This window comes from Geotrypetes seraphini, chromosome 7, assembly GCF_902459505.1.
Source record: "Geotrypetes seraphini chromosome 7, aGeoSer1.1, whole genome shotgun sequence".
NCBI classification, from domain to species: Eukaryota; Metazoa; Chordata; class Amphibia; order Gymnophiona; family Dermophiidae; genus Geotrypetes; species Geotrypetes seraphini.
The window spans coordinates 68,276,037-68,289,365 of record NC_047090.1 but is presented as its reverse complement, the minus strand read 5'-3'; the positions used below and the strand labels follow the sequence as shown (position 1 = coordinate 68,289,365).

Here is a 13,329-nt window from a genome sequence, read left to right as displayed (position 1 = left end):
TCCTGATGCCACTGGGAGGCCAAAGTCCACTGAGGAAGCCTCAGGTGCAAACGGGCGAACGGAGTGGCATGGACCGTCGACGCCATGTGGCCGAGCAGAACCATCATGCGCTGCGCCGAAACTGAGGGCAGCAACGAAACCTGGCGACTCAATCGAAGCAGGACCTCCAACCGTGGCGGGGGGAGGAATGAACGGAGGTGAACCGTGTCCAGCACGGCCCCGATAAACTGAAGGGATTGAGTCGGGCACAACTGAGACTTGGGGAAGTTCACTTTGAACCCCAGACGTTGAAGGAAGATGATAGTCTGTCGGGTCGCTGAAATAACCCCTTCCCTGGAGGACGCCTTGATCAGCCAATCGTCCAGGTAGGGAAACACCTGCAGCCCTCGAGATCTCAGGGCTGCCGCGACCACCACCATACACTTCGTGAAGACTCGAGGGGACGAAGCCAGTCCAAAGGGGAGGACCCGATACTGGAGGTGCAACTCCCCCACCTGGAACCTGAGGAACTTGCGGAAGGCGGGATGCACCGGAACATGAGTATATGCTTCCTTCAGGTCCAGGGAGCACATCCAGTCCCCCGATTCTAACAGAGGGTACAGGACTGGAAGGGACAACATACGGAACTTCTCCAGGACAAGGAACTTGTTGAGCCTCCGGAGGTCCAGAATGGGGCGTAAGTCCCCTGTCTTCTTCGGGACCAAAAAGAAACGGGAGTAAAACCCCTGTCCCCTTTGGTTCAGGGGCACGGGCTCCACCGCCCGAAGGCTCAACAAGGACCTGGCTTCCGACAGGAGAAGAGGAAGCTGGTCTCGACAGCCCAGAGAAGCCCCCGGCGGATATTCTGGCGGCATGACTAAGAAGTTTAGCGAGTAGCCCTCGGAGATGATCCGGAGCACCCAAGCGCCCGACGTGATCTCGGCCCAGGCTGGAAGAAAGGCCTGCAATCGGCCCCCGATAGGAAGGGGGTCCTTTGACAGTGCGGAGGGGGCCCGCCCCCAACCGCACATCACGTCAAAAAGACAGAGCCGGTTTAGACGCCCCTTGCGCCTGAGGCTTTGGTTGGGACGCTCTGCCCTGCTGAGGGGGACGCCGGGGCGGAGGCCTCGAGAAAGCCGGCATCGACTTCTGCGGGTATCGCCGCGGAGGTCTAAACGGCTTCTGCGGCGGGGCCCGGGGTTTAGGACGGACCAATGAGGCGATAGAGCGCTCATGTTCAGACAAGCGTTTGGTCGCCGCCTCCAAGGACTCATCGAACAACTCGGAGCCCACACATGGAAGATTGGCCAGATGTTCTTGCAAGTTCGGGTCCATATCCAGGGTACGAAGCCATGCGAGACGGCACATCGCCACCGCAAAGGCGGATACACGAGAGGCCAACTCAAACGCATCGTAAACTGCGTGAAAAAGGTAGAGACGCAGCTGAGACAAATTGGCCATAAAAGTACCAAAATCCCCCTTATGGGAATCCGGCATGACCCCATAATATCTGGGCAACGCCTTCACCATCTGCCTTAAATAGGATGAGAAGGTGAATGCGTAATTAAGGACCCTAGCAGCCATCATGGAGTTGGAATAGAGGCGACGACCAAACTTGTCCAGGGTCCGTCCCTCCCGCCCGGGGGGGACCGCAGCAGAGACCCTAGAAGGCTGAGACTTCTTCAACGCCGACTCCACCAGCAACGACTGGTGGGACAGCTGTGCTTTGTCGAAGCCCTTGCAAGGGACCATACGGTACTTCGACTCCATCTTAGATGGAACCGCTGTGACTGTAAGAGGGGAGTCCAAGTTTCTCAGGAAGGTCTGATGTAGAACCTTGTTGAGAGGCAGACGAGGAGTCTCCCTTGGGGGAGAGGGCAAATCCTGCTCCTCCAAAAATTCCTTCGTGTATTGAGAGCCTGACATAAGGTCAAGATCCAAAGCCCTCCCCATCTCAAGCACAAATCTGGAAAAGGAGGAGGGCTTCGAAGGCGGAGAGGGAGATCGAGAAGCCCGCGTCGCCAAAAAAGAAGAGGAAGCCTCACGGGAGTAACGAGGCTCCTTACCGGTGCCAGACCCCGAACCCCAAGAAGCCGCACCCAGCGACCTCGACGGGGTCGGGGACCGTCCATGCCCTGAGGAACCCCTGCGGGAAGTCCCCGGGGTATGAGGCACCGAGGCACGCCCCTTCCGTCTCGGCGAAGAGTTCCTCGAAAACTCCACCTCGGAGGAACGGAAAAGCCTCGGATTATCGAGGCGGAGCTCGGAGACCCGCAGGGTCTCAGCCTCGGTCGGCGAGGAGCAACCGCGGCGTCGAGGAGAGCCCCGTTGACGTTTGGGCTTCCTCGGCCGATGCTTCGCCCGAGGCCGACCCGAGGGAGAGGAGCCCCGGGAGGACCTCAACGAGGAAGAAGAGGAAGAGATCCTCCGAACCCTCCGCACCTTGTCCCGAGGCCGCACGCTCCGCTCAGGCTGGTCATAAGAACATAAGAACATAAGAAGCGCCATCTCCGGATCAGACCTTCGGTCCATCAAGTCCGGCGATTAGCACACGCGGAGGCCCTGCCAGGTATACACCTGGCTTATTTTATAGCCAACCATATCTTTATATGCCTCTCTCAAGGAGATATGCATCTAGTTTGGTTTTGAAGCCTAGGACTGTCGATTCCGCAATAATCTCCCCTGGGAGAGTATTCCAGATGTCAACCACTCTCTGTGTGAAGCAGAACTTCCTGACATTAGTCCTGAACTTCTCCCCCCTTAGCTTCATTTCATGTCCTCTTGTCCGTGTCAAATTGGACAATGTAAATAATCTTCTCTGCTCTATTTTGTCGATTCCTTTCAGTATTTTGAAGGTCTCGATCATATCCCCACGCAGTCTCCTTTTCTCAAGGGAGAACAATCCCAGTGTTTTAAGTCGATCCTCATATTCCAGTTTCTCCATACCCTTCACTAGTTTAGTTGCTCGTCTCTGCACCCTCTCCAGCAGTTTTATATCCTTCTTTAGGTAGGGAGACCAATGTTGGACGCAGTATTCCAAGTGGGGTCTGACCATTGCCCTATAAAGCGGCATTATAACTTTCTCCGATCTACTCGAGATTCCTTTCTTTATCATGCCCAACATTCTATTTGCCTTCTTTGCCGCTGCCGCGCATTGTGCCGACGGCTTCAGGGTCCTATCAATCAGTACACCCAGGTCCCTTTCTTGTTCACTTTTTCCCAGAGTTGCACCTGACATTCTGTACTCTTATTCCTTATTCTTACTGCCTAAATGCATTACCTTACATTTCTCCACGTTGAACTTCATCTGCCATTTCTCCGCCCATTTTTCTAACCGACACAAATCGCTCTGGAATTCCTCACTATCCTCCTGCGATCTGATTGCCCGGCAGAGTTTTGTGTCGTCTGCAAACTTGATGATCTCACTGGATGTTCCGTTTTCCAAGTCATTGATATAAATATTAAAAAGGATCGGCCCAAGTACCGAGCCCTGGGGTACACCACTAGTCACTTTCTCCCAGTCGGAGAACTTCCCATTAATGCCCACTCTCTGCTTCCTGTTATCCAGCCATTTGCCTATCCATCTTTGTATATCTCCCTCTATGCCGTGGCTTTGTAGTTTACTGAGAAGTCTTTCATGTGGAACTTTGTCGAACGCTTTCTGGAAGTCCAAGTATATTATGTCCACCGGCTTTCCACTATCAATTTGCTCGTTCACGATCTCAAAGAATTGGAGTAAATTCGTCAAACACGATTTCCCTTTCCTGAATCCATGTTGACTGGGTTTCATCAAGTCGTGTGTGTCCAAGTGCTGAACTATGCTATCCTTGATCAGTGATTCAATCATCTTGCCGGGGACAGACGTAAGACTCACAGGTCTATAGTTGCCCGGTTCTCCTCTCGATCCTTTTTTGAAAATTGGCGTGACGTTCGCTTTCTTCCAGTCGTCTGGTATCTGACCAGTTCTGATTGACAGGTTTGCAAGTTTTGGTCAACCGAGGTCGAGGGCAAGGTCGGGGTCGAGGCCGAAGCCACCCCGAGGGCCGAAGTCGAGGGTACCGAGACCGAGGCCGCTGAAGCCGGGGCCGATGAGGCCGAAGACGGCTGGAGGTGCGCGAGGACACCGGACAGTTCCGAGGCAATGAGCGCACGGAGCAAGTCTTGAAAGACGGGAACCCCCAACATAGTCGGCAGATCCTGAGCCGGCGGGTGCTCCCTCGAGGGCGAACTCGGTCTCTAGTATTCCCGCGGGGCACCCGACTTCGACGCTCAGGGCGGGGCCGAGGACGACCCACCCACCACCGTCGATGAGCCCGAGGATGGCTTCTTCGAGGCTGGAAGAGAAGAAGGAAGTGACGACTTACCCACCGTCGACTTCGGGGTCGAGGACGCCGGCTTCGACGAAGCAGGCTGTCGGGGCGAGGTCGAGGGAGTCGAGGCCGAGGTCAAGGCCGGGGCCGAAGCCGAGGCCGACGTCGAGGCCTTCCCCACCGCGGGGTCGACCGCGAAGAGCTCCGCCATCTGAGCGCGACGGCGGCGGAGAGCTCTCGGCTGAAAAGTAGAGCACCGAGTGCAGGAGTCGGTCGGGTGCTCAGGACCCAGACAAAGTAAGCACCACCGGTGGGGATCGGTGATGGAAAGCAGCCGATCGCACCGGGTGCACTTTTTAAAGCCCGTCAAGGGACGGGACATGGGCCCAAAAACCGGCCGGGAACGAACGAAGTCCCGCAGCCGCGGCTACCGGGAGCCCCCGGAGCCGAACGAAAAAGGTTATTTTTTTTTTTTTTTGACGAAAAAAGAAACACGAACAAAATAAAAACACAAATTAAGCACAGCGACCGAGAAAAAACCACTCAGCCGCGGTGTCAGAAGGCAAATTAGAAGAGCACAAATTCCACAGGGCTTCTGGCTCCGCGGAAAAAACTGAACTGAGGACCACGAGGTGGGGATGCGCCCTCTAGTGGGCAAGAAGGCATGCACATGCGTGGTGCAGCATAGCAAACTTGAAACTTCAATCAAGTTTGCTTGAAAAGCTGTCCGCGCTGGGGCTCCGTAGATGACGTCACCCCACATGTGCCTGCTTGTCCTGGGATAAAATACGTTATGGATGTAAATATTGTAGAACCATATGGCTGCAATATTGTAGAGGCCTCTCAATCTAGAGGCAGGAACTGCCTGATGGAAGTAGAATAAATGAGAACTCTTACAAAGTGCTGATAGATTCCAGCAGTGTCAAGACACTTGTGCAAAGAGAAGCTGTTACCCGACTGCAAATAAATTATGAGCAGACTGTGGTATTATCATGTGTGCATGGAGATCATAGACATAATCCTATAGCCAAGGTGGCCCTCATAACTCCAGTGGAACAAGCCCAGTTGGAAGTAGTGATTATGCCATGACTACCCTACTCAGTCATTGTGGGATGGGACTTCGCAAAGTTTGGAGCTATCTGAGCTCAATTTACTTGCTGGATCCCAGAAAAGGGAGAAAGATAATTTAAGCAATGTCTTCCCTTTGGAGTACCCCAACCTCTATGTAAACCTAAAGGTGCCTAAGCCCTGCTAACAGAGGCAGCGGGAAAAGTTGTGCTTGCCCCTGAACTTGGGGGCTGTGGTTAATGAGGATCCATTATCAGAAGAGAAACAGAGTACCTTAGACCCATTGGATAGCCTGCCTGAATAGAGTGTGTGGGTGGGGCCAGGCCACAGCCATGGATGAGTTCCTCAGAACAGACTGAGCTCACTTGGTGACTATGGATGGGAAACCCATGGGTGATCAAGATCCCTTTAAGATAGCAACCCCATACTTCATAATTAAAAAAGACCCGATATATAGGGTGGCCAAGGGAGCCCTAGAGGGGGAGATAGAGCAGCTGTTAGTTCTGCAACCAGGCAAATCATGCAGTTAGCCCATAGTCACCTATTAAGAGGTTATTTAGGAGAAGAGAAGACCTGCGGACAAATTTTGGCCCACTTTTTCTGGCCAGGTGTAAATAAATACAGTTATTCTATCAATCCTGCCCAACCTGCCAGTTGAGTGACAAGCAAGGGTTCCACCAGCCCCTCTTGTACCTATGCCCCTGGTCAACACCCCTTTTAATCAAGTGGCTATGGACTTTGTGGATTCTGTGGAACGTATCATGCATGGCACCAAGCATATATTAATCATTCTGGACTATGCCACTCGATATCCAGAAACTATTGTACTTGTGCAACATGAAGGTCACTACAATGGCCACTGGATAGGAATCTCCTGGATAGGAATCCCTATGGAAATATTGAGAGACCAAGGGACCACCATTATGTCAAAAGTCATGAAGCAGGTGTGTGACCTGCTAAAGGTGAAAACTTTACGGATGTCTGTTTACCATCCATAGATAGATGGCCTGGTAGAGTGGTTTAGTAAAACTCTGAAGCAAATGCTAAGAAAATTTGTAACTGAAAACGGGAAGAACTGGTATTCTCCTTCCATATCTGCTGTTTGCCATTCTCAAAGTACCCCAGAGTCTGACAGAATTTTCTTCATTTGAATTATATGGGTGAAAACTGAGAGGAATCCTGGATGTGGTTCGAGAAGCCTGGGAGAAATTTGACTGAGTATGTACTCACCATGCAGGAGAGACTGAAGAAGGCCAGGGAAGTAGCCAAACTCTGCCTGGAGAGGGCCCAGGTGTGGCAAGCATGGGCTACAATCAGAAAGCCGGGCAGAGAATCTTCCAACCGGGAGACCAAGTCTTAGTTCTGCCATCTTCTATGAGCAAGTTATTGGATATGTAGCAGAGGCCATATTAAATAGAGGAGAACACCAGACCTCTAACTACAAGGTAGCCCAATCCAATAATAGAGATAAGGTGAAGGTCCTCCATGTCAACCTATTAAAGAAATGTTTCTCCTTGACTACTGCATTAGTCCAGAGGGATGACTTTGGCCCAGAGGTTATATCTGAGCCGGGGCCCCGTACAAGTTCCCTATGGAAGCTATGTACTATCAAAAAATACTTTGACTCAAACTCTTTTAGGATTCTGGTTCAATCATCAATTTTGTCTACATTGGACTACTGTAATATTGTTTATCTAGGCTCTTACAAAAAGACCCTTAGTAGATTAAGAATAATATAGAACACTGCAGTTCGCCTGATTTTGGCCTTCAAAAATATGACCACGTAAGTCCTTACTATTTAAAGCTTCATTGGTTACCATTTCAGGCTAGAATTCTGTTCAATTTTGGTTGTATCTGTTTTAAAGTTTTATTTGGATTGTCTCTTACCTACCTCTCTTCCCACTTTGAATTCTATAATCCTAACAAGAATACACAAAAATTATGATGGTTTTCGTTTCCTTCAGCAAAAGCATCCTGTAATAAGAGATTTTGGGGGAAAACATTGGCATTTCAGGTTGGCACAATGAATTCTTACTGGAATGATCTTATTCCTCAAACTCAAACCTATTACTCATTTCGAAAACTTTTTAAAACCTATTTGTTTGAAAATTTTTTGACTTAATTGTATTCTTAGCTTTTATGATATATTTGAGCATGGTTTTTATTCATTATACTTCTATTTCTATTTAATTGGAACTGCCTTTGAGATTAATTAATTAATTTTGATTCTGACTTTTGAATTAATTGTAATTTGTATTTTTCCTGGGAAACCATCTGATGATTATTGTAATTCGCTCTATGTCTAGCTTTTTCTTATTGTAAACTGCCTCGAACTGAAGGATTGGTGGTATATAAAAAATAAATTATTATTATTATTATTAAATTATTATTATTATTAATGACAGCTTCTTCCTCCTCAGAGAGCTGACCTGGAATAGCTGGTGGAATAGCTGGTAAAATAAAAACAAAATGAATTTGCAGAGAAGCTGGGACAGACTCACCTTGCAACCCATGATGTTATCACTGAGCCAGAAGTCATGGTCAGACAAAGGGTAGTTCAACAGGGGGTGTGGCGAAAGAAGTATCAGACCTGCTAAAGCTAGATGTTATTGAAGAGTCAATGAGTAACTGTTCTCCCATTGTATTATTGTATTAGTGCTGAAACCAGATGGGATCGTCTGGTTCTGCATCGATTTCCAGAAAGTGAATGCTGTCTCCAAGCTGGAAGCATATTTCATGCCATGGGTTGATGAGCTTATCAAAAGGCTGTGGGGAGACCAGTTCATTTCAACTCTAAGCCTGACCAAGGGTTAATGGCAGGTACCCCTTACGCTGGTGGACAAAGAGAAAACAGCCTTTTCTACACACCTAGGCCTGTTCCAGTTCACTGTGCTCCCTTTTGGCCTTCATGAAGCCCCCGCTATGTTTCAACACTTGATCGCCTCCTTAGGCTGCACGGGGATTATGCAACTGCCTACTTAGATGACATCATTGTCTATAGTCAAAACTGGAGGACCTATCTTGTTCAAGTAGAAACAGTTCTGGACAGTTTACAAACCGCTGTATTGATGATCAATCTAAAAAATGCTTCAGTGAAGACATGAGATTCAATATCTGGGGTACTCAGTTGGGAAGGCCTAGTGAAACCCCAGATTTGGAAGGTGGAAGCCAATGTGCACCTAAATTTAAGGGCCCTTTATAGAACTCCCCTTAAACATAAATACCCTGGGTCACTCTATAGATATCTTTAGATCTAAGATACATAGCCCAAAGTTATCTAGTTATCTTTATACAGATATTGTTCTTTTGAATACAGTACTCCCCTGAAATTCACGGGGGTTCTGTTCGAGGAACACCCGCAAATTTCAAAAAAACACAAATGCAGTTTAGGAGCTGATCGAAGGCAGGAGAGGGCAGCTGGAGAGCCGGCGGATGCTGAAAATCATTCTCAGTATTTTCCAACCGCCTCTTCCTGGTACTAAAGTCAGGCTACACCAATCAGGAGCTGCTTTAACACGCCAGATAACGTGACTATACTGAGAAATTACTGTTTCCAGTTTGTGCCTCTAGAGATAAGTACATGTGCTTATGTATATACATGCATGTGCATATATACAGTATACACACACAGGCATATACACTGTCAGTGAGTTTGCTAATATAAAAATAAAACAACATAAAACTGCCAGAAACATTAGACACAAAGAAGTGTTAGCTGTTTGCCTGTTAGGGAGTGTATTTTATCCTAGAATTATAGAACAGATGAAATGGTTACTTACAGTTCACAAAGACAGCAAAGCGAAGAAAAGAGATGTAGCGCTCTCCCTCTATAGGATTCCAGCCGATGTCAGGGTATCCTTTTGTTAGAAGCATGGGGCAGCTTTGCAGCCCACAGCCAGCCAGGTACATCACCACCTGTCAGAAGCATAACATCGAGAGCTGAGTATACACACATTTATATTACCTATATTAATGTTTACTGTATGGAAAGAAATTTGCTGTGTTATTAGTGTGAAGTGCTCCCTGTAGAACTGAGAACATTGCAGTGCTTCCATACAATAAAACTTGTTTTCATCATCTGTGTTGTGACCAATGCATTCTAGACAACTAGTCCCTGGCAGGTGATGCACAAAGCTCTCCTGGGACTAGTTTCTTTACCCCTAGCAACCTCTTAGCCTCTGTATTTATTCATTCCTTCAATTTTCTATACCATTCTCCCAAGGGAGCTCAGAATGGTTTATATGAATTTATTCATGTACTCAAGCATTTTCCCTGTCTGTCCCAGTGGGCTCACAATCTATCTAATGTACCTGGGGCAATGGGGGGATTAACTGACTTGCCCAAGGTCACAAGGAGCAGCGTGGGTTTGAATCCACAACCCCAGGGTGCTGAGGCTGTAGCTTTAACTACTGCACCACACACTGTAAACTGAAGTTTATACATACAGTTTAAAGAACTGCATTCTCCAAAAAGTAGACTTGGTACTGTAGAATATGAACCTTGAAAATAAATCATGTGTAACCAACAATAACCAATCTGGCAATAGAATCTTATGGTATGGTGGTATATGGCAGTTTGGAAAGTAATAAGACTGCAACAAAAGCAATGATGGATAAACAAATTCAATTAACAAACCCTGATGGGTTCTGCATTGATTATCCCCTTAGCATAAACATGGAGAGTATATAAACACAAACAATCTCAAAACCTTCCTTTTCAAGGACGCATACAACTCCTAATCCCTCTTCTGCCCTTTCTCACCACTATGTTTTAGGACAGGGGTGCCCAAAAGATTGATCGCGATCGAACAGTAGATCGCAAAGGCAATGCGAGTCGATTGTGGAGCCCATCCTGGGCTCTGTGATAGACTCGCATTGCCTTTGCGTTCTCCCTGTTCTTTCTCTCTGTCTTTCTTTCTGTCTCCCTGCCCCCTTTCTTTCTGTCTCTCTGCCCCTTCTATCTTTCTGTCTTTCTATCTCTCTGCCCCCCCTTTCTTTCTTTCTCTGTCTGTCTGTGCCCCCCCCTTTCTTTCTGTCTTCATGTCTCTTTCTGTCTCCCTATCTTTCTCTCTGTCTGTCCTTTCTTTTTCCCCAAGCCACCGCTGGTGCCGTCGTCTGGGAATAGGTCCCCATGCCGCCGTTGCCGCAGAGCTCTCCCTATTCCCCGCCACCGCCACAGGTCAGCAGCGACTGCAGAAGCGCTGGGCACACCATCCTACCCCCCCATGTCAATTTTGACATCGGAGAGGAAGTTCTGGGCCAGCCAATCGCTGCCTGGCTGGCCCGGAACTTCCTCTCTGACATCAGAATTGACGTCGGGGGGAAGGCTGGTGGGCCCAGTGCTTCTGCAGTCGCTGCTGGCCTCTGGCAGCGTCGGGGATCAGTGAGAACACAGCGGCAACAGCGACTTGGGGGCCTGTTCCCAGATGTCAGCGGTGGCTTGGGGGTCTTTTCCCAGACGATAGCCCCAGTGGTGGCTTGGGGGAGAAAGAAAGGACAGACAGATAGAAAGATAGGGAGACAGAACAGGGAGACAGAAAGACAGACAGAAAGAAAGAAGAGGCAGAGATACAGAAAGAAAGAAGAGGCAGAGATACAGTAAGAAAGACAGAGAAAGAAAGAAAGGGGGGCAGGGAGACAGAAAGAAAGGGGAGGGGGCAGGGAGTGAGGAAGAAAAGTTGGGGGAGGGAATGGAGTGTGTCGGGTGGCAGGCAGGGAGAGAGGAAGAAAAAGTTGGATTCATGGAAGGACAGAGATGTTGGTTGTGGAATGGAATGAGGTCTGGAGGAGACGAAGCATGCAGGAGGCAGAAAGAAGGAAGAAATATTGGATGCACAGTCAGAAGAAGAAAGTGTGGGAACCCCTGTTTTAGGATCATTGGAAGCAACATACAGACATGTACTGTATTTTAATTTTTTTTCTCTCTCTCCTCCCTCCCTTTACTTTTCTTCCCATTGTTTTTCTATCACATATTGTAGTTCTCTCTTCACTCTCTTTCATTTTTTTCTCTTATCCCTGATATTTTACATTATAGTTATTGTAAACTGAATTCATACTATTTCTTTGAAATGTGGTATATTCAATAATAATAAAACTTGGAAACTTATAATGATAATGTTTACAGAGCTTGCAGACCCACAAGTGTTTTGTGAGCTAATTTTCATAGTGAAATTCCTTGCAGAATTCCTCTTTGAAAATTTCCAATGGTGTATGGTCTATAGATGCAAAATACTCAGATACATCACACCTACATAGGAGCAAGTTCACAATATATGACAGAAATCATGCATGGAAATGTCAAATAAGTAATCTCTACATGCATATTCCCATCCCTGACTTGACTTTGCCCACTTTTTTCTGTGAGGAAAAGTGCACATACTGGAGTAAATTCTATATATATCATTGAAAAAATCAGCGGTTAGTGCTATTCTATAAAATGCCTCAGAGTTAGGCACTGTTTATAGAATTTCACGTAGCACCCGTCCGCACGACTAACACTTAGGCACAGGCATTTAGGCCAAGGAAAACCAAGCCTAAATGCCTGGGCTTAAGTTGTGCGAAGATTGTCTGGGTCTGGGATAGGCACATGGGATCTCTTGGAGAGAGAAAGAGATAATGGTTACTGCGAATGGGCAGACTATTTGGGCCATTTGGCCTTTATCTGCCATCATGTTTCTATGATTGTGTGTACTCTATAATAGTGCACCTGACCTTTAGGAATGTCCATGACCCGCCCATGCTCCTCCCCTTTTGAGATCCGTGCACTAGAATTTACACACACCACTTTATAGAATATTCTTAGAAAGTTGTGCATATAAATTCTAATTAATGCCAACTAGTACCAATAATTGCTTGTTAATTGGCAATTATTGGTACTGATTGGTTTCTTAAACAATTAACTTGCACGCACAAAGGAAAAAAAGAGAAAGGCAGGCAAGTAATAATTACTTTGAACTTTTTGTTTCACATTTCATTTGTCATGTCTCATTCTTGGTGCAATATGTTCCCCATCTCCTCCAAGTCTGCTACTCTAGCCTCAAAAGAATGAGCTTGTTCTCTGAGAGCTAAGAGCACATACACATAACCTTGTGCCAAGTGGGAGATAATCATACATGTGACATTCAGTGCAAAAGACTGGATAACACCATTCCTGCTGCTGGCCTGCTGTCTTCATCTTAGTATTACTGAGGTGTTTGATGAGGCAGTGGCGTACCTAGGGTATGTGGCACCCGGGGCCCATCATTTTTTGACACCCCCCCCCCCCCATGTAAAAAAATATTTTTTTGTAATGACCATGAAACGGAATAAATGGTCAGAATAGAAACAGGCAGTGAAAATTTTCTTATATTCCAAACATAACATAACATAAATTATGTCTGAATTGTCATGACATCAGAAGTACATATGGAGTAGTTGCAGGTGATGCTTGGGACAGTTCTGATTGTGTTAGTTCGGTTTTATGTGTTTTTTGAATAGAAGGGTTTTTATTTCTTTTTGAAGGTTTTGCAGTCTGTGGTCGATGTCAATTGGTTGTAGAGTTGGGGGTCGAGTGTTGCAGCTCGAATGGCTAGGAGGTTGTCGAACAGTTTTTTTCTTTTGACGTTTTTGGTTGGAGGGTGTGTGAATGGTGCGTGAGTTCTCCTATGTCTGGTTGAGGTGGATTGAATTATTTAGCTGAAGAAATTAGTTACCCCCTCATCCCACACACATTAATTCTCTTCCATTTTTGTTCCCATTATAAAAAACACTGATAAGTTCCCAGAAAAAAAATACATTAAAATAAGAAGTGAAAACAAAGGCCCCTACAGATGAGAACATAAGAATAGCCTAACTGGGTCAGACCAATGGTCCATCATGCCCAGTAGCCCATTCTCATGGTAGCCAATCCAGGACACTAATACCTGGTCAAAACCCAAAGAGTAGCAACATTCCATGCTACCGATCCAGGGCAAGCAGACACTTCCCCCATGTCT

At 47.1% G+C, this 13,329-nt stretch overlaps 1 protein-coding gene across 2 annotated transcripts in view; it reads right to left on the bottom strand.

Moving 5' to 3' along the window:
- RYR3 (ryanodine receptor 3) overlaps positions 1–13,329 on the bottom strand; it is a 693,107-nt gene that overhangs the window by 345,313 nt on the left and 334,465 nt on the right. For both annotated transcript variants that reach the window (XM_033952387.1, XM_033952388.1), the window contains exon 43: positions 9,137–9,272. In XM_033952387.1, coding sequence (XP_033808278.1) covers positions 9,137–9,272 — 136 coding nt within the window. The remainder of the gene's footprint in view (positions 1–9,136; positions 9,273–13,329) is intronic.